At 49.0% G+C, this 19,824-nt stretch overlaps 10 protein-coding genes across 10 annotated transcripts; 5 read left to right on the forward strand and 5 right to left on the reverse strand.

Annotated features, from left to right (window-relative positions):
• Positions 1-155: 155 nt before the first annotated feature.
• On the reverse strand, positions 156-4,175 carry cym1 (pitrilysin family metalloprotease cym1). The gene is made up of 2 exons (XM_032037835.1): positions 3,716-4,175; positions 156-3,628 (listed from the first exon to the last, which is right to left on the reverse strand). Exons 1-2 carry the CDS (start codon positions 4,093-4,095, stop codon positions 850-852), a joined length of 3,159 nt encoding a protein of 1,052 aa, XP_031906561.1. The 5' UTR covers positions 4,096-4,175; the 3' UTR covers positions 156-849.
• Positions 4,176-4,751: 576 nt separating this feature from the next.
• Positions 4,752-6,692, forward strand: BDW43DRAFT_10664 (taxilin). Its single transcript, XM_032037837.1, has 5 exons — positions 4,752-5,094; positions 5,191-5,465; positions 5,526-5,674; positions 5,729-5,972; positions 6,041-6,692. Exons 1-5 carry the CDS (start codon positions 4,956-4,958, stop codon positions 6,551-6,553), a joined length of 1,320 nt encoding a protein of 439 aa, XP_031906562.1. The 5' UTR covers positions 4,752-4,955; the 3' UTR covers positions 6,554-6,692.
• A 349-nt stretch (positions 6,693-7,041) lies between these two features.
• BDW43DRAFT_296086 (NAD(P)H-dependent flavin oxidoreductase) lies at positions 7,042-9,236 on the reverse strand (the record flags this gene model as incomplete). Its single annotated transcript, XM_032044158.1, has 4 exons — positions 7,042-8,126; positions 8,505-8,562; positions 8,812-8,905; positions 8,968-9,236. The coding sequence occupies 4 exons, from the start codon at positions 9,234-9,236 to the stop codon at positions 7,042-7,044; spliced, it is 1,506 nt and encodes a 501-aa protein (XP_031906563.1).
• Positions 9,237-10,195: 959 nt separating this feature from the next.
• On the forward strand, positions 10,196-12,151 carry BDW43DRAFT_296087 (DNA-directed DNA polymerase delta subunit POL31; the record flags this gene model as incomplete). The annotated part of the gene is made up of 5 exons (XM_032044159.1): positions 10,196-10,239; positions 10,349-10,532; positions 10,653-10,784; positions 10,839-11,793; positions 11,853-12,151. 5 exons carry the CDS (start codon positions 10,196-10,198, stop codon positions 12,149-12,151), a joined length of 1,614 nt encoding a protein of 537 aa, XP_031906564.1.
• A 92-nt stretch (positions 12,152-12,243) lies between these two features.
• On the forward strand, positions 12,244-13,295 carry BDW43DRAFT_258987 (uncharacterized protein). Its single transcript, XM_032040049.1, has 3 exons — positions 12,244-12,469; positions 12,571-12,650; positions 12,703-13,295. Exons 1-3 carry the CDS (start codon positions 12,448-12,450, stop codon positions 13,285-13,287), a joined length of 687 nt encoding a protein of 228 aa, XP_031906565.1. The 5' UTR covers positions 12,244-12,447; the 3' UTR covers positions 13,288-13,295.
• A 195-nt stretch (positions 13,296-13,490) lies between these two features.
• BDW43DRAFT_10708 (uncharacterized protein) lies at positions 13,491-14,554 on the forward strand. The gene is made up of 3 exons (XM_032037842.1): positions 13,491-13,538; positions 13,601-14,256; positions 14,339-14,554. Exons 2-3 carry the CDS (start codon positions 13,755-13,757, stop codon positions 14,392-14,394), a joined length of 558 nt encoding a protein of 185 aa, XP_031906566.1. The 5' UTR covers positions 13,491-13,538; positions 13,601-13,754; the 3' UTR covers positions 14,395-14,554.
• BDW43DRAFT_10728 (lytic polysaccharide monooxygenase auxiliary activity family 9 protein) lies at positions 14,526-15,613 on the reverse strand. The gene is made up of 2 exons (XM_032037845.1): positions 15,419-15,613; positions 14,526-15,365 (listed from the first exon to the last, which is right to left on the reverse strand). The coding sequence occupies exons 1-2, from the start codon at positions 15,517-15,519 to the stop codon at positions 14,714-14,716; spliced, it is 753 nt and encodes a 250-aa protein (XP_031906567.1). The 5' UTR covers positions 15,520-15,613; the 3' UTR covers positions 14,526-14,713.
• A 1,046-nt stretch (positions 15,614-16,659) lies between these two features.
• Positions 16,660-17,919, reverse strand: BDW43DRAFT_259006 (60S ribosomal protein eL38). Its single transcript, XM_032040050.1, has 3 exons — positions 17,749-17,919; positions 17,489-17,617; positions 16,660-17,325 (listed from the first exon to the last, which is right to left on the reverse strand). The coding sequence occupies exons 1-3, from the start codon at positions 17,810-17,812 to the stop codon at positions 17,276-17,278; spliced, it is 243 nt and encodes an 80-aa protein (XP_031906568.1). The 5' UTR covers positions 17,813-17,919; the 3' UTR covers positions 16,660-17,275.
• Positions 17,920-18,213: 294 nt separating this feature from the next.
• On the forward strand, positions 18,214-18,504 carry BDW43DRAFT_305503 (uncharacterized protein; the record flags this gene model as incomplete). Its single annotated transcript, XM_032045803.1, has 3 exons — positions 18,214-18,249; positions 18,306-18,318; positions 18,377-18,504. The coding sequence occupies 3 exons, from the start codon at positions 18,214-18,216 to the stop codon at positions 18,502-18,504; spliced, it is 177 nt and encodes a 58-aa protein (XP_031906569.1).
• Positions 18,505-19,005: 501 nt separating this feature from the next.
• On the reverse strand, positions 19,006-19,557 carry BDW43DRAFT_305504 (putative nuclear transport factor 2 domain protein; the record flags this gene model as incomplete). Its single annotated transcript, XM_032045804.1, has 2 exons — positions 19,006-19,448; positions 19,512-19,557. The coding sequence occupies 2 exons, from the start codon at positions 19,555-19,557 to the stop codon at positions 19,006-19,008; spliced, it is 489 nt and encodes a 162-aa protein (XP_031906570.1).
• Between the last annotated feature and the right edge of the window lie 267 nt (positions 19,558-19,824).

The following is a 19,824-nucleotide window of genomic DNA, read 5'->3' on the forward strand; positions in this document are numbered from 1 at the left end:
TGCGATAAAATGTAAGATAAAGAAAGAACAGTCGACACGAGATAAATCCAGTGGTTGACCACGTGAGACACACCCCCAACAACTGACAAGTTTTAATACAAATTTATATTTACCTTGAATACTTGTTTGAGTTTTTTTTTTAGCATTTTTATTCACGGCAAGTAACTGAAAGAGATAACTGACATTAATCTTTCTCTTATGTGACACAAGAAAGATGATCTTTCCTGTTACCTCGGCTATACAATCAATTAATCAAATTCCTTTTCTTTTCCTTTGCCTTTTCTTTTCTCTATCGGGACTTTATGATTTTTATTGAGGTTTCAACACCATAACATACAGCTCATCTTCAAAGAGATCACCGACAAATACTAGTTGCTTTGAGCTGTTCACTACGCATATGTTCTCGCGTTTTTAGTCCGCCCTGCGGAGGCTGAATATTTCAGGGAGGGTCTGAAAAACGGAGATCAGAAGTGTACCAGTAAAAGGTTCACATTCTGGTTGTTCTTGCGCTTGGTGTTTCCTTCTCCTGCCCTCCCGGGGACAGGAAAACCAGCCATCTACCGATCATGGGAATGAAGAACGGCAATGGAGAGGGGTGTTTCTGCTCTGGAGACGCGCGTGCATGGTGATGTATCAGTTGTGCATTGTAGTACATACATATGCACTGACCAACATGAAACATGAAGAGAGAGGGGGGGAAAAGTGGCGAGTGAGGATGAGGTATAATACAAGGCAATAGTCTATATACAGCACTTCCTGCACATAAACACACAAACGTCGTAAAAATACAGGGATATATGATACATGCGCCCATGCAAATAAAAAGGTCATAAATACTTTGATACTTCCCTACGCTCGGGCGGAAGCAGAGGTATCCTCAGGATACGCCTCAGCTTCACCAGCGTTCATGGAAAGCTTCCGTACATCCCAACCTTCGACCCAGTCTTTCTTCTCGCCTAATAGGCACACAGAGCGTTGAGGGCTGTCAACCAAGAAACTCTGTGCAACCTCATTCACATCCTTCGCGGTTACATCAAGAAGCTGCTCTCTCCAGCGCTGGTCCATTTCATGTGTGACGCCACTCATGAAATATCTGGATCCTTCCTCATCAACGCTCACCGGGGCGTCAAGGCCTTGGAAGATACCGAGCTTGGCCTCATTCAATTCCCGATCAGACCAGGATCGATCACGGGCGAAAATGCCACTGTTCTGGAACACCTTCAGGGTATTGAGGGGATTCGGATCCCGGTAGCTAGTCAATGCAAAAATGCCCCTGATCGGACCATTGCTGGCTGCGGCACCATATGCACCACCCTTCTCCCGAATTTCCGGGTGAAGGTAGTTATGTGTAAGAAGTTGAGAAAGTACGCTGAGAGGTGCACTGGATTTATGAACGAACGGAACTGTCTGCATAGCCAGCCCCGAGTAGTAAACCTTATATGGCATATCATAAAAGGCTTTATGAGAAACTTGTTGCACTGACCCTGTAACCCCAGATGTAGGCGAGCGGACTTGAGGTAAGCCAGCTAGCCATTTCTGTAGAACTGTTTCATTCCAATGTGCGCTACTCGGCTCACAAACCATGCGGACACGGAAGCTGCATGATTTAGAGATAGCAAAAGATTGGATCAAACGAAGCTTCTCGATCAACTCTGCCAGGCGTTCAGGTGAAGTCTCGGCATCGCGCAAAAGATTAGCGGTAGCCTGTAGCTGTGCGAGACCAGACTGCTGCTCCTGTACCCAAAAGCTCCGAGAAAGGTTTGCAGCCGCAGCATTTAGGGCATAACGATGTCCCGACCCAGCAACAGTATCCAGGGCCCCATTCGTGGTTAGTCGCAGTAGCTCCTGAATCATACCTGGTGCATAGGGACTGGTAAAGTCCGTCTCTGTAATAAGAGTGGTCAGGATTTCTAACATTTCTGGGACGTTTTTATCTAGAGCAAAACCAGAAAAATGGAGACCCTCCTTGAATTTGCCTAGTTCAGTGGAAGACGAAGTGTGAAATGTGGATGAAGAAACTCCACCCGTCCTCAATTTGATCAAATCCTCCCACTGCTCCATTGACTTACTGGCGGTGCCCAGTCGCATGACACAATCGTTGAACAGGGGCATGAGCAAGCGGAGGTCATCCGGAAGGTCATCAAAAGCATTCAGAGCTTGGAAATACGTCAATCCATTGGTAGGGGCCTCGCGCCAGACGACGTCGATGTCATCGACCTTCGAATCCCTCACCGGTTTGCGCTCTTTCTCCCGGGAAATGTCCTCAACACGTAGAGAAGGCAAGCATCCAAGGTCAGCATGTTGTGCTTCCTCTTGTGTCTTGAGCAACTGCAGCTCCTCCTTCCTAAGAGTAGAGATGGCCTTCTCCATAGACCCATGTTGCTCAACAAGTTGACTAAGCTTATTCTCCTTCCGAACCATTTCCTGCTTGTCTAGTTCTTGGTGGAATGTAGGCGTACCGACCATAGTGAATGTTAGGCATTGATCGTTCATCAGATACTTCTGCATCAATGACTCAAGGTAACCTCCCTGCTGATATCTCTTCTTGAATTCACCGATGACCTCATTCCATGCGAGCTCCTTCATTGGATTTACACCGTTAAACCATGAGGAGATAGTCTTCTCCATGACCCCAATGCCGAAGTTTGCGGTTTTGTGCCTCAGTGCGAGTTCTAATTGGTGGAGAAAGCCCTGGACCTTCTCGTCACTGAAACCAGCGGAAAGACTGTCCTGATAGACCTTTCGAATGGCTTCTTTGACCTTTGGTGCTTGCTCCTCGCTAACACCAGTAACACCAGCAGAGAAGATGGGCACTCTTCCGGAAGTATCAAGTCCAGTGTTGGGAGTGAATGACGAGCCCAAGCCACTTTCGATCAATGCCCGATACATCGGTGATCCGTAGCCATCTAGGAGCAATGAGGACAGAATACCGGCCGAGAACGTCTCGACAACATCGCTTGTATCTCCTAGATACCAGGACGTGGAAGTCTTACATTGTTTGTCTGCGTCAGCGAAGGTATCAATGGGTCCAGGCACAGTCACATTCGAAGGCCCGCGGCTGAGATCGATGGGGAGTTTGACTGAAGTGTCGGCTTCTCCTTTGCTAAAGCCGTCCAATACACCACCAATTTGCTTCAAGTGAGCACTGAGAGGCATATCGCCGTAGGTCAAGAATTTGGCGTTACTAGGGTGGTAGTTCCGCTTCGAAAATTCGACCAGCTGCTTGTGTGTCAAGTCGGTGATATACTGAGGATCTCCCCCAGAGTTGTTGAGCGCTGGGAGAATGCTTTCTCGATACTTGATATAATAAAGGTAGTTCGCGTCTGAGATCTGGCCCTTCATTTCGTTGTATACAACGCCTTTGAACAAGACATCTTCTGGTTTTCCACTCTCGGCGTCACCGGCGCGCGGGTCTTCCGGCCCTAATCGCCATCCTTCCTGCCTGAAATCTTCTTCCTTGAGCAGCGGATGCAATGTAGCATCAAGATAGACCGATAGAAGGTTTTGAAAATCTTGTTGATTCGTTGTTGCAAATGGGTATGTGGTATGGTCGGCGGAGGTAAAAGCATTCATAAAGTTCGACAGGGATCGTGGAAGCATTTTGAAGAAAGGGTCACGGACGGGATATCTGAAGAGGCATTTCACATCAGCATATGATCCATTTGACAAGGGAAGAAGCCCCATTCTTCAACAGGCTTGGCCGGGAAAATCTTACTTTTCGCTACCGCATAGCGTTGTGTGTTCTAATATATGAGGAACGCCGGTCGCATCTGGAGGATTTGTTTTGAAACCCACTCCAAAGACATTGTTTTTGTCTTCCCTCGCCACGTGGAGGTAATCTGCATCTGTTTTGTCATGCTTTAACCGGATTGCAGTGAGATGTAGTTCTGGAACGTGTTTCTTTTCCTGGACGGTAAACCCATGAAGCTTTTCTCCCGCATCGGGATAGCTCTCGAGGTTAGTCACTGTCGATGCAGCTCTCCGAAACTGGTTCCACTGAGGTAAAGGACTGGATCTGAACCAGCGTCCATAGGTAGTAGGTTGCCGCAACACAGGCACTCGGCTTTTGCCTGACCCTAGAGATAATCGCAACATGGCGTTGCACAATGCCAAGTAAGGCACAGAGAAACGGGAGTTGGTTGAGGTACGCTGTCTGTAAGAAAGTCCGTTGGCGTCTCTAGGGTACCGAAGGTAAAGAATGGATCGGAAGAACCACGAGCACGTCGGCCGGACGGACCGGCAGGGATCGTAAAACCCTAAGGCACGCAATGAAATGGGATCTTGCGTGGATCAGGAAATGTTCCCAATGGCCGTCCGGTGAGGTACAATTGGCTTTTTCTAAATGATCGACGAAAAGAGAAAAGCGTGGCAGTTGGAGAGGTTGGAGAGTTGAAAGGATAATAAATCATTGGTTGCCAAGAGAAGTTTTCGAATCGGGGTTAGTCCTGGTCAAGTGCGCAACATCCCCCTCTTACCACTCACTGGCTTCCATTCGATCCTCTCTTCCCCGGCAAGATTCTCCAAAGGCCTGCCGTTCCCTCGTTGACCCCCGCAAGTCTCCATACTGTATTTTCAAGCACCAACTGCTGCTTGCCCTCGCTCCTGTGTCTTTTACTGACTCTGCAGAACTTGGGCTACGTAGGATCTCAGTGATCCATTACCTCCGAGTTCTGCAAGTCTGCCAAAAGGCTACCCGGGTTCTCTCCGCTAGTGTTCAACGTGGATTTAAGCCTTCCTTACTTCAGCCCGTCGATATCCTTCCTGTCGGGGTTGAAATTGGAAAGTATCAACGGACGTTGCGGGTTTGCCCCAGTACCACCGATTGGGTTACTCACACCTCTCTCACCGTCCCGTCTGCGCATTTTTCAATTCCGTGAATTGGCCACGCGACCGCCGCCGACGAAGCCGCGATCCGCTCAACTTGCTCTTGTCCTACCACTTGGTAACGATCGATCATGTCATCTGCAGCCATGTCGAAAAAGAACAAAGGGAAGAAAGTGGCCGATCCCAATGAGACATCCAAACTCCTCGCCGCGAAGATTTCGCAGCTGGAGCAGGATGCTGCTGGTGAGAAGGACCAAGAAGCGGAAATCGGTGCGTCATCTGCCTCTCGAGCTTGGTTTTCGCAAATGAGATATTTGTCGACTAGTATTTTTTTCGGGGTGGAGGATAGATACTAACTGACTACAGAGCGTGAAGTTAAGAAAGCTACACGAGACTTGAACCAGCTCCTAAGCAACATCGAATCTCCTATGACTCGGCTTGAAACTGTGCATAAGAAATACACTGAACTCCTGGCCGACATGAAAAAGCTGGATCGCGACTATTCTAAAAGCAAGAAGCGGGCTGATCAACTGCAAAAGGATCAAGATAAAGGGAAATCGGAGTTGAACAAGACCGTGACCATGAAGGACAAACTGGAGAAATTGTGCAGGGAGCTTACGAAAGAAAATAAGAAGGTCAAGGTGGGTTGCACTTACCCGCAATAATGCCGAGACGGAGTTCTGACAGCTTGTGCTCCGTAGGATGAGAATAAAAAGCTGGAGGATACCGAGAAGAAAGCGCGATTGATTGTAAACGAACGCCTCGATTCCCTCTTGTACGACATTCAGGATGTCATGGCTGCCAAGGGTAATCCCCGGAGTGAAAAAGTTGACATCGACCTAGATGAAGCGTGAGTACTGTTATCCGGCAAGGCACTTTCTGTTGCTGAGGGTTCATCCTTTAGGCTACGGGCCAAGATCAAGACCATCGGTGAGAAATTCGAAACGCGCGAAGTACATTACAAGTCACTCTTGCGCAGCAAGGATGCGGAGATACAGAGCCTCACTGCCAAGTACGAAGAGCAGCGCCGTACTGCCGAGAACGAGGCCGCTCGTTGCCGTGCTTTGAGTTCGCAAGTTTCTACGTTTTCACATACCGAGGCCGAGTTACGCAGCCAGCTCAACATATACGTGGAGAAGTTCAAGCAGGTATGGATCGAAGCTCGATGACCCGATTCGACTTTCGTTTTGATCGACTGGTAATAATAATATTGCAGGTGGAGGATACGTTGAACAACAGCAACGAACTGTTTCTCACTTTCCGCAAAGAAATGGAGGAAATGTCGAAAAAGACCAAGCGCTTGGAAAAGGAGAATCTCACGCTCACCCGCAAACACGATCAGACAAACCGTAATATACTCGAGATGGCCGAGGAACGTACTCGAAATCACGAGGAACTAGAGAAGTGGCGAAAGAAGAGCCATCACCTTGAAGCGCTTTGCCGTCGAATGCAAGCTCAAGGTCGTGGCCAAGGACTTGCTGCCGATCTAGACGGTGATGACGAGGGAACCGAGAGCGAATACGACGAAGACTACGAGGACGAGGACGAGGACGATGATGAGGGAATCAGTGATGATGAGTATGAAGATAGCACGGACCGGGACATGAACGGAGACCGCAGCGTACCACACCAGCAGCCTGAGAAGCCTGTATTCGGGCCACCGCCACCACCCAACCTCTTGGAGGCTCGAGCCAACGGGAACAAGGCCGTGCTCAACGGATGCCACTGACAATTGCCGTTATGGTTTATCTGTTGTCCCGCTTTTGTCTGCTTTTTGTGGAGTATGGTTTTCTTGGACCTATTGCCTACCTTGGTTGGTCATGGCTCTTTCTTCTGTCTGTGCTGGCAATGTCCCAACCAGGCTGGGTACTATCCACAATTTGTATTCGACAATCGGCCCTGTTGAACTGAACTAGCATCTAAAGGAGACGTGCACTGGTAGACTGTCTTGTGTGGTACTGGGCTATCTTCTGGAAAGCATATGTTAGAATGATAGGGCTTTTTGCATGAGGATCGTTGCTTGCCATTGCTCTCTGGTGCTACTAGTTAGCTATAGAAAGGCAGTAAAGCATGGTCTTTCAAGATTTTGTTCCCTTCGTTCTGTACTTGTATGTACATGTGAAAGCATGAAGTGTCTAAACGTTATTATTATGTTACTATGAAATCCAGTTCAACGTTACCCAACATGACAGCACCATATCCGAGATATTATAACACTCAAAGCTTGCTGGCAGATCCTGCCTTGATATATGACCCTCCTGTTCTCAGCCTCTCCACAGCTTGCTGGACCATTTCCCGTACAATCACACCAGCGGGCTTAATCTCCTTGATAATGGCCGAAACATCACCCATAATGTAAGGAAGCTCAACATCTTCCCTATCGCTCTCAAAGTCATGTTCCATGGGAACAACGCCCTTGGCTGTTAACCGAGCAATTTCCTCCGGCCGTTTCTCCCAGTCCTTGATGTAATCATTGGGTAGCATACGCAGTGGTCGCCCGGAGATGACAAGAGTTCGCGTCGTCTCCCCATACTGGGCTCCAACAACCGCCTCCTTGTGCAATCGACTTGCGCCGCTTTCCTCCGATGCAACAAACCGCGTTCCGACCCAGACACCGGCGGCGCCCAGCATCAGCGACGCGGCCAAACTGCGTCCATCGTTGATTCCTCCAGCGGCCACGACCAGGGCAGGTTGACCGGTCAGTGGGCTCTTGTATTTCTTCGCCACGTCGACGATCGCCGGGACGAGCACGGAGAAGGGGATGTCGCCTGTATGGCCACCTCCTTCACCACCCTGGGCGCATACAATGTCCACACCTAGCTTGAGCGCCTTTTCGGCGTGCTTAGGTGCTCCGACCATGTTCATGATCAAGATGCCGGCGTCGTGTAGTCTCTTAATGACATGATCTGGAGGTACGCCCACTGCGGAGACGAAGAGTTTTGCGCCGTGGGAGATCACGACATCGATGAGCTGGTCCAGCTGACCATGAGTGTAGTCGTGGTTTGTAGCACGGGCGCCTCCGCCGACTTGTGGTAGGGCTAGATCGACCCCGAAGGGAAGAGAAGGGTCCCGTAGGAGAGACTTGAGCTCCGTCAACATCTCCGATAGTTGCTCGGGCGTGTAGCCCAGGCCGCCGACTGTTCCCAGGCCGCCCGCATTGGAAACAGCGGCTGCCAGAGGGGCGCCAGATGCACGCGCCATTCCTGCCAGCAGGATGGGGTGCTGGATCTTGAGCAGCGAGCAGAGGGGGGTTTGTAGAGACATAATAGTAGTGGAAGAAGTAGTAGTTGGAGTAATTGACACTTTGTCAAAGATATATTATATGGTACGATGGGATTCAAGTACTCGGCAGTAAGTCCTCAAGGTTCTATATGAATGCAGTCAGCCTACGGGTTTAAGAATAAATGCACGGGGTGTTGATTTCACGCCTTCCGGCTCTTTTTAGCCGCGGCTGTTAGGGCAACCAAGTTTGACAGATGGTCTGTGAGCCAGCAATGGCCAGCGGGGTTTTAGGGACATTAATTCAGGAGAAATATAGTCAACTTGCTGTGACGATGCGGGGAAGCGGAGCCCTTCAAAGCTGATGATCGCCGCCCGGACCGAGGTTTCGGCTCTCTTTTCCATCTGCCTTTCAATACTATCTCAACTTCACCTGAATATCTTAGTTGTGTTCATAAGACGGCTGTATAAAATTTTCATAAACATGAGGAGGTATATGGAAACTTTTCTTCTCGCAAACTTTATACACTCTTTATTGTGATTATAATAACAATGAATCATAATAATTGGTCATACCCTTTCTAAACTTGAATTCTTCATAGAAGAGCTCCAAGTCATAGACGGGAGGACAAAGAACATACTATGATATGCCGATGGACGACAAGGAAAAAAAAGAGCAAAGAATCCCCAGACAGAGCATTGGATTCATCAAAGTTGCAGCACGGTCACCAAAACCAAGAATAACAGACGGGTGGAAGTTAAAGCAACATCTCGGCCAGCTGTTGCTGTCTGTGTCGTTGCCATGACCCCGTGAGTCCCCGTTACAGTTCCAGTTAGGATAGCAACATTGTCTTGTGGTCTCCTGCAGATCCAGAGATGAGTCCTACGCAACTTGAGAAGTCCAGGCCCCTGCAGTAAACTTACGCTGTACCATCAATCCCAACAGATTCTTGTCTTGATTCGTGCGACAGATCTTGAGAGGCCGTCGCGCCTGTCGCTGCCGTGTCGGTCTCCGTTGGCCAAGCATTATTAGCAACAGGCCCTGGTGCTGGCTGATAACCCACTGCCCCCTGAGGAGCGGTTATGAGAGACCCGGGGAGGCTTCGATGGAACAACCGATACGATAGGTTGTTTGCGAAGAAATCCAAACGGGACGCTTCAGCGAGAATAAATGGCACTAGGTTGATCACCATGAAGATGCCAATGAGGTCGTTGAATTTACGTGACACCCTCATATTCAATTGGACCAGTGTATGATGTTATTAGTCGCGTTTTAAACACTTTCCGATGCTATTCTGCGGAACTTTATAAACGGCATAGATTCAACGGCTATGATAAAAGAGGAATTTGAGGTGTAGAAGCGAGAGAGGCGCGTTCCATCTTAAGGAAGATGTCCATCCCCATATTCTGCCATGTGCCTCATACTCCTGTGTTCCTGCCTCGATTCCAGAACAGCAGAAAAAGGGAAGGAAAGAACATGACCAATCAAGCGACTACTGAAAGGATCGATATGTGACTCAAAATTGGTTAAAGAATGTGTGAACTTAAAGGACAGCAGCGCGCCCCTTGTGACATTGCGTTCGAATTATCCCTTTCAACTCACCTGCGAGGGTCTTACACTTCATGGACCTAAGGTTTATGGGGAAATAATCTTAATTTCCACCATCTCCCTTGGTTGTATCATCTACCAGCTGGCCGCTTACTGAAGGCCTTAGGTCTTTCAAGCGATCCCTCGCCAAGGTTCGCCTCGATTCCCAGGAATTCATACGATTCTTTGTCCTTGTAGCCAAGTATTGATAGGAACCTATTCCATATACAGTACCTGCTCTATGATGTTTGGTCGTGAATCGATATAGATGAATAAAATGGTGCATTGATTTGTCATTTGCTTTCACTAGTCTATCTAGTGTAGAGTGGTCTACCTGATTAAATTTGATGTATACCAGCTCTCATGATAAATAGCTTAGAAGTGATGTGCCCGAAGCGGTATTGTAATTACGCCGCCCGCGGAACGCCAAAAGACGCGTGATTCGCGCTCAACTCCAGTTGCCAGAGGATCAACATTTTCAGCAACACATCTAGCCACCTTTTATATAAACTCTTCTGTTCATGCGGCTCTCCCCCTACTGCTAAGTAGATATAGCTCCACAATATGGCAACCGGCAGTACAGAATATCAATTCCTGCGCCCACCAAGGTGTGTCCTCTCTTCCTAAATGTTCCTGAAGGAGCTCGGCCGGTTTTTCCTTGCGCGCGCAGCTATGTAAACAGTCTATGACTAATTTTCATTGTCCCCTCAATGACAGCGACGAAGATTATGCGCCAATCTATCGCGGTCCCTCTACCTACAACCCTTTGCACACCTTCCAATTGCCCTCCGGCCAAGAAAGGCACTACCAACAACAATATGGTGATATGTACTTCTTGCGACTGGCCAAGTTAAAACCGGCAGTGGAGGAGATCGCGGTAGAGACATGGGAAGGATTCAGCGTAAGCATTGACTGTTGGGCCTGCGACGATATTGGGCGAACTTTTATGTGGAATCGCAACAAACGAATCGGACGGGTTGGAATATTCCAGGCGAGCGCATGCTAACACTTTGGTAACCAGATCGCCGGAGAGCATGCTCGTCGCGTGGAAAGAGTGCTTGATGTGAGACAAGGAGAGCTTTGCTGGGTTGCAGGAACGATCTACATGGATATGCCGTTAAAGCCCAATATTCTGGAGGATCTGACGAAAGAGGCACGTCTGCCCTGCTCATTCTGATACACTTAGGTTCTCTAACACTCCAGGCAGAATTATACATTAGCACCCCCCCCTCGCCCGACTTACCTTGATCCCGCCCACCCTGAATTGACGCAGATCATGCTGGAAGACGAGTCCGGTCGTCTGCGATTAACCGGAAGCATGCTCAGATCTACCCAATTAGTGACAGGGGCTATAGTTGCTGTGTTGGGAACTGAGAATGCGAATGGTGACTTTGAGGTGATTGATATAAAGGTCCCTGACCTGCCTCGCCAACCTCTTCGGTGGGAAAGGGATGAGTCGAAGAAAGGTACAAGCAAAGGCAAAATTGCTTTTGTAAGCGGCCTTGGTATCACGGGGACTTCAAGCGATACGCTTTCGTTGGAGCTCTTGACAGACTATCTCCTTGGCTATACAGGTTCACCGTCGTCAAATGATGATGGAAATGCACTTCCGGATGCCTCTGCCATCACGAGATTGGTTATTGCGGGAAACTCTCTCGGTGCAAGCATGACTGTTGACCCTAACGAGAACGCAGCTGCTTCAAAAAAGAAGAGCGGGCCAAAGAAATATGGATATGATGCCTCGGCATACAATGCTTCTCCAATCACCCAGTTCGATAACTTCCTGGCCGAGATTCTACCCAGTATACCTGTTACGCTCATGGCAGGTGCAAGCGACCCAGCAAACTTCGCACTTCCTCAGCAGGGAATTCATCGGGCTATGTTCCCACGATCCCGGGCATATTGTTCCGGACCACCATCTGCAGGAGAAACTCCAGAGGCAGGATGGTTTGATAGCGTCACAAACCCATGGGAAGGTGACGTAGACGGATGGCGTTTGTGGGGTTCGAGCGGCCAGAATGTCGATGACGTTCTTCGCTATGTAGACTTCGCAAATACCAAAGGAAATATTGACGCTGATGGGGATGCTGAGGCCAGATTGAAAATCATGGAGGCCATGTTGCGTTGGAGGTGTGGTGTCCCTACCGCACCTGATACAATCTGTAAGTTCACATTTCCTACCTCGACTATTAGAATTGAAGTAGTAACTAAATAACCACAGGGTCCTATCCATTCCAAACACACGATCCTTTCGTGATGCAGGCTTGTCCGCATATCTTCTTCGCTGGAAATCAGCCGCAATTCAAGACCACAGTAATTGAAGGCGACGCCCCTTTGAAACTAAACGGCGCAGACACCGAAATGACAGGCACGGACGACAGCACATCCGGGCCACGGGTCCGTCTCTTATCCATCCCCACATTTAAGGAAACCGGCGAACTTGTGCTAGTCGACTCAGAGACTTTAGAAGCCGAAGTGGTCAAATTCGACACCTACGCCGGACAGCAGGACAAGCAATGATTATTGAATATGCATCCCGAGGCCGAGGGTTTATGAGATACCCAGAGGAAAACTTAACCCTAGATAGATAATACTTATACTTGGACAATATCAAAAACGGACGGGCAACCCGCAAATGCCAAGACTCGCGCATCAAAAGTTCATTTATGAAGCGTCCCACTTTGCTTGAATCTTGCCAAAATGAACAAAACACCCCACTGCTGCAGAACATACAATTTAAATCTAGATCGACTCTGCATACCTAAGTCTGGTAATATATGTCGTGTACGTAAATAGAAATTTTACCCAGACTAACCATGCTCCTAAACGCCAAAACTGGTACGTCCAATTCCCCCCCCCCCCCCCCCCCCCCCCCCCCCCCCCCCCCCCCCCCCAAATCCCAACAATCATCAAAAACACTACTTACAAACCCCAACCAGCCATTTCCACATCTGCGGTCCTCCTAGTCCCTTACTCTAAATGGCACGTCCCCCGCTACCACGAATGGATGAAGGATGAGGTACGTATCTCTCCTCTACAATACGTACTAGAAAAAACTAAGACTAGGCTAGGAAATCCAAGAAGCAACGGCCTCAGAACCCCTCTCCCTAGAAGAGGAATATGGCATGCAACAAAGCTGGCGCCAGGACCCGGACAAACTCACCTTCATCGTCTGCCAGGGACCGGGGAGCTCCCCGCTCCGCGACGAAGATGACAGCCCCGAGCGGATGGTCGGGGACGTAAATCTGTTCCTGCGCGTCGAAGACGGCGAGGAAGAGGGTGCGGCGCCGCAGGTTGTCGGCGAGATTGAGCTGATGATTGCTGAGAAGAGGAATCAGCAAAGGGGGTTTGGGAAGGCGACGCTGTTGGCGTTTTTACGGTACATTGTCGAGCATGAGGAGGAGATTGTGGAGGAGTTTGTGAGGGGGCAGGGGGGGAACTTGGAGGGGGTTGGTGGTCGGTTGTCGTGTCTGAGTGTTAAGATTGGGCAGGGGAATGAGCGTAGTTTGAGATTGTTTGCGGGGGCATTGTTTCGGAAGGTGTCGGAGGAGGCGAATTATTTTGGGGAGTTTGAGCTGCGGAGGACGGAATTGAGTCGGGAGAGTGTTGTCAATGGGCAGGATTATGTTGAGTTGGGGTATGGTAGAGTTGTGTAATGTATTGTCTGATATCTAGCCTACTTAACTATATCTATATGAAAAAGACTCGCACCGGTCCTTTTACTAGTATAGTGTCAACGGGCCAGAGTGGATTTCCCGGACCAATGAAATGCAGATTGTGCCTGAATCATGTCCCATGCGTTTTCCTGCAACCGCAAGAGATAGATGGACTTCCTGAAGTTATTTGACAACTTAACACACAATACCTCAGTTTTTCTCTCTGAACGCCACCCCCGGCTAAACGACACGTATTAACTTTCCCTTCCATGCCACTCACGGGATTATAAGTCTCCCAACTAATGATCCGCAGATAGCTCAGCCCACTAGGCTCATCAACCCCCTCATAAAGGATTCGAATCCCTCACTCTCACCCTCGCTCCCCGCCTCCCCCCTTTTCCCCAATCTCCGACTTCTATCTAACCTACTACCTCTTGATAGATATCATATCGTTATCGGGCCCAACCATGAAATACCTCACACGGTGGCGCTCCAAACGCAAAGCACCCGGCATCCCAGACAAATATCAAGCCCCCGAGCCCGAAGAAATCCAAATCCAACAGCCAGCACAACCAAATGATGCCGCCGCCGTCCCCGGCCCACCCTCCATCCACGCAACGTGGTTCAATGTCCACGATCATTCGGATTTCCGGAGCATCAGCATCAACTTACCCGCCACCATGGACGAGATCACCATTGCTATCGGAAACCATGTGAAAGACGGTGCCTACCACATCGTCAGCATGAGCGCCAGCGCATACTCGATAACGGTAGTCTGTTCGACGGAGAGATCGCGAGTGGAGTTCGGTGAGTTAGTACAGAAGATGAAGGGGGAAGTGGGCAAGAATGGGATCATTTCGCCGGAAGAATTGATGCTGCTTCGGGAATGGGAGGCGAAATGGGGCGTAGTGGAGCAGATGCCTACGGTGGAGGGTGTACTGGACTGGGATTCGGAACCAAATCATCGAGGTTAGTAGATTCCTTCCTTCTCCGGCGGTTCTTTTTCCCATGTACTCTGTTTATTGATTGATGTTGCGTTTTGCCCGGTTAGTGTTGAGCGCTCGACAGAGCACCACGGACGTGTCTGGGAGGCGGGATTGGAATTGAAGAGTTGCAGTATCTACTTTGATGAATCTATACCCATATATATATATGTGTGTGTTTCTTGATGGGAGGCGCTGCTAGTGTTTTGTTCGTACTTGGTCTGTGTGTGTTGGAAGTAGGCTACCCTCCATAGTTTACCGAAGGAAAAGTTGCGATATTCACATCTGAAGGATAATAAAGCTAAGCTATGCACAGAATATGAACATTGCCGATAGATTGCAAGGTAGTATAGAGAGACAGACCACCCTCCCTTCCCTCAGTCCCTATGAGACTATACCATTCGATATAAGACTCCCACAGACCTCAAGCTTAGTTCCCGGCTTTAACCGCTGAAAAGCTTGGGTCCGGGAATGGGGTATCCGTCACCCAGGCCACTATAGATATCGAACTTAATGCCTGCATCCGTGTCCTTGTAAAGGGCCTCGCCGGCGGTGCCGGCAGGCGTAGCATCTCCGCCACCAGTGACCTTGATATTGATGCACTGGGGGTAATTCTGAGCGCCGTCCTTCTGGCCAGCAGAATGAAGACCAATGATCTCGTGGCGGAGAACGTAGTTGCCATCCTGTATGCTTTTCGGGACGGTGAGACTCCAAGTGTTGTTGTTGCTGATCAAGTCATCAGTCGCCCAGTGGCCTGGGGGGCTGCTACCGTCAATAAGGCCCTTGGCGTCGAACTTAAAGAACTCCAGGCTAGTCTTGTCCACTGTGGAGCAGTCGCCACCACAGGGGGCGAGGTAGCTGATGACAGGGCCGTGGTGGCTCTCAGGCCAGTCAGTCCACTGGAATTCAATTTTGGAGCCAGCGGCAACCTCAGCAGTCAGAGCACCTGGCTTTCCACTCTTGTGACAGATGATATCGGGAGACTGGTATCCCGTGCCGTCCACAAATCCGAGGTCTGTGGCAGAGGTGGACCAGCCAATGGTCTCTGGGGGGTTGTCGCTGTAGGCGTACTTATCGACGAGGTATCCGCCGTAGCTAGTGAGGGTGTTAGCTTTTGCACGACTAATTCTACGCATCTGACGACATACTATTTGCCATCAACGACTATTCCGGACACATAACCGTGGGCAGCGACGAGAGAGGCAGAGGCCAGGAGACCAGTGATAGAAGCGATCTTGGACACGGCCATTATGGTGGTTGAATTGGAAAGTACCAAAGGATATCAAATCCGTAGCCAGTGATTGAAAGACCTGCTCGATCAGAGGCGTAAAGAAGGAATGTGAGACAGAATGTGCTTGAAGACAAGACGAACAGGTTGTCGACGGCACCTCGAGAGCCTTTTTATATTGTTCTTCGTGCACATTAGGTCTTGCCAAATTCATTTTACCCTGTTCATAGCAGGAAGAGGGTAATGCTCCACTCTTGTGACCATGGGCAACCTGCGACACTCGGGTCTGTGGATGATATTATCCGGGATTATTTCGGTGGCAGGTTGATGCGCTTCGTTCTTCACACTTATTATGCACGAAGACCAATAGAACCTAGTGGCGTTGGTTTTAATTAAATGAGCGTTGGTTGTTCTGCAGCTTGCACCTTTGCATATCCCGAGCTCAAGCATCTTCTTGTAGACTATGCTGGATAAATGGATGCACCCCTCGGCCACAGTATGTCCTCCAATTCTGCCAAATTTGAACAAGGTGGTCCACTCATGACATTTCCTTTTATACGGAAGAGGTCGAACGCCCCGTCATGTGTTAAGCGATCGGCGGTGTTTCCACCAAGGAGCGTACTCCAAGGGGAGTGCCCGCTGGGCAGCTAATGCCGAAGCTGATGATCTGTCGGATTGACGGACCGGTGGAAGATATGCCATCGACTCAGGTACAACAACCCTAGGCCCTCTATATCTTTAGACTGGTATCATGTTGCTGCATTGGCTCTTCAGCCCAGTAAGACGAGAGGGGTCTCCGTGGTCCATCTAGCATAGAGATCATCTACAAGAAACTTGCCGTGACCTGGGAGGTAATGATTAGCGCTCCGGTTCTAGCTCTACTTCCTGATTCGAGGATACCTCTGCACTATAACGCTGCCTCCAAATTGCCGGCATGGCAATCAATCTTGGCATATAACCAACTTTAGTACATCATAGACCGTAATAGAATATTATCCGTCATTCGAAATTGACATAGACAGGATTATAGAGGATGTCAATACGAAGAAGGGCGACGATCATTGGGTTCTGCGACAGTAGAAGATGGAGGAAAGTTGACAAGTGTTTCACTAGAGGCCCGCCAAGGACCCTAAACCACAATATAGCCGGTCTGTCCCATGCATAGATCATACTATTCCAACGTCCTTTTATCCACTCTTGATTATTTGGCGATTCCCAGAAGGGATCGTCGCCTGTAGTCCATGCCGTCTCTTCCACATATAAATACCAACAAAAACTAGTCATCGGCGTGCCTCATGTCTCCAAACTAGCGAGTGGTCTAGACAACCACCAGTTTCAGAAGGCCTTACAAATACCAAACCCACAGCACGTCTACTTTCTACCCATAGGATCTCCATGGCGGCAAACAGGATCTCAATCAACGTAGCAAAAGACCTTAGTAACATTGGAAGTTGGACAAGATGCACGGCATTTCAACTGTTTTTCTCTTCATTAGGTAATTGAACCCAGGGAGCTCCGACCAAGCATCCTCTGGAAGTTGATTTAGATATGTAGGTCGTCTGGCCGGTGAAAAGCGCCGTTCCTGACTTATAATCACAGCATCCGACAGACGCAGGAATACCAATCCTCCTGGACATCAAACAAGTTGGATTGATACTTATTCCAGTGTCAGCCCACAAGCATCCATGCCTATGCCAAATCCCATTCGACAGTCGACTTATGCTTCGGCAACCGTCCTCCGAGCCCACTTCTCCCTACTTCCAATCATTGAAGGTATTTACAGAGCCTTCTTCTTCTCGCCCTTGGAGACATCAACGACCTTGAGAGCTGTTGTAGTAACAACGTCAGCATGAAGTTCCAGGCATCTATGGTCGCATGATCATGTCTCATTTCATTTCCCAAAAGTTCCATCTAAGGTATGCAAACCGGCGGAGCGAGGCAGACATTCAAGTCCGAGAAACAACCGAGGGTTATCGGGAAAGCAACGCACCTGGGGGCAAGCTCTGCTTGAGCTTGTCGGCCTTGTCGGAGTCCTTCAGGGCAAGGGTGTAGACGAAGCGCTGGCAGCGGACCTTGAACTTGATCTGCTGGGACTTGCGGTTGCGCTTGATGCGGGCAGCTAATCACAAACATCATCCGTTAGCACCATTGATCCAACCATAACCCTTCCATCACCGGGCAGAGCTCAGCGGAGAGCTCCAAACCCCCAACCCAAAACAACCCGACTGTCTAGAGGCGTGCAAAACGTACAGGAGGCATCCTTGCGGCGGCAGATCTCAATGAACTGCTTGATGTCGGAGATTTCACGAGGCATGGTGGGCGGTGATTGGGGACGTAAGTCGGGATGGTCGAGCAAAAAGTCGGGACAAGTGAAGGACAAACGCGATCTCGAAGTCTCGACGGACTTGCGGGCGTCCGGACGGTGAGGCGCTAACGTTGTGTGGGAATTGTTAGGGTTGTCGGACGGGAAGCCCTGAGTTCCCATGCGCCAAAGGAAGGTGGCGTACCACGTATGTGGCATCCACTGGAAGTGGCGGTGCAATACTAGGCGGCAACTATACTCGATGTAGACAGGTAGTATAAGGTACTTTCGGCGACTCTCAAGCCTAGAACATCAACGTCACAAGCTTTCTCAAATTGAAATCTGTCATCTTTCCTATCTATATAAATTCACTTTCATATTATATTCGTTCAAGAGATCATATCTAATCCAAAATGCCAACCGCGCTGGATCGAGCAATGCACTCAAAGGTTCGTACAGTACATAATCCCAGGTGATGTTCTCCAATCAGCTGACAGACGTTTAGAATCTTTTTCTAGGTATATATCAGCAGTGGTAAGCAATAGAAAAGAAATCATCTGACATCGACTCATTCAGGGTTTGCTGGCATGGTCACTGCGGCAGCGGCGTGGGCCATATGGGGTAGCGATATGTTCCCGACAGAATCAGACCCAAGCGGAGGCAAGGATCGAATGTCCCATCATCATTCAGCTTTAAAAAGCTAACTTCTTCAAAAGACCCTGAAACCTGGACTGCTGAAGAGATGAAAAGATGGCTTCGTCTTGTATGTAGCTCCATTTTTTAACAAAGCCCAAAGCATCACAGAACAGCTTCACGTATAAATTATTTTTTCGACTCTAACGGTGAGCCAGAGAGGACTCATGCCGAATGAATCTGCCACACGTGAAGAGCTGCTGGAACGAGTCAAAGCAAACTTGCGCATACCGCCGAGGTCCTCGACATGATCGCAGTATTTTGTTATGTTGTAAAATGTGCATTCCAGAGTTCATGTTGGATCCGTGCACATTGTTGGGTACTTGCAGCGTTTCCTCAGTTTTTGTTTGTAATGTGGATCAAATCATTTTGTCGTTCCGTACTTATTACCCCCTCTTCCCCCCGCCCCAGAAAAATATTATCCCACTGGCATCATTAAGACACTTGGTGAATCTGTGGACAGTCTCCAAAAAGATGCTTTCCTTTCTTTGAATGCACTATGTATATATTTGTCAAACAACGAGTCGGAATGTCTGAGATTCAATAAGCCACTCTCGCTTGCGTTTGCCCTTTGGGCCATCGGCGGAAGGATTTGGCACCAGCACAAAGGTCTCGCTAAAACCACGCTGCGGAAGATCGCGGGACTCTCCAAATCGTACGTATCCACTGACCAGCACTAGAACTGACTTGTCCTTGAGGGTGGCTTGGTTTGGAGCTTTGAATCCAGTTGCAGTAGGTGTGGGATATGCTTGGTTGATGATTTGGCAATCAAACGACTGCACTTCGTAATGCGCTGGCGGCATCTGGTTGACGAAAATTTCTTGGACCGCTTTACCATCGGCGACAACATTTCCGTTAAATAGGATCATTGAAATAGTTTGGTTGTAGAAGGAGGATATCGTTGCGCGGTTGGATTGAAGGGCGGGGTAGAATGACTGGACAAATTCCGTGGCCGCTAGAAGATTTCAGATTAGCAAATAGACCATAAGGGAGAGATTATGACGCAGTTTGAGTGTACCATCCGTAGAGACTTTAGTGAGAACATCTTCACTTGTGGGAGCCATCACAAATGAAAGGATCGGTTGATGCTAATCCTGGCGCGCGATCGGAGAATGCAGTCTCCAAAGACCTAGCAGCCCAAAACTCGGGAGTAGGTGAATATATAACAATAACACAACAATAACAACAGTAATAGAGTGGTCACTTTCGTTGAGGCTATTAGGTGGTGGTGAAGAGAAAGAGTAGGAAGGAGAAAAAAAGGTACCGGACGGAAGCTTAGGCCACCCGGAGATTAGCCTCTCCAACTCCGATAAATCAACCCATCAAAAGTA

This window comes from Aspergillus alliaceus, assembly GCF_009176365.1.
Source record: "Aspergillus alliaceus strain CBS 536.65 unplaced genomic scaffold BDW43scaffold_1, whole genome shotgun sequence".
Classification (NCBI taxonomy): domain Eukaryota; kingdom Fungi; phylum Ascomycota; class Eurotiomycetes; order Eurotiales; family Aspergillaceae; genus Aspergillus; species Aspergillus alliaceus.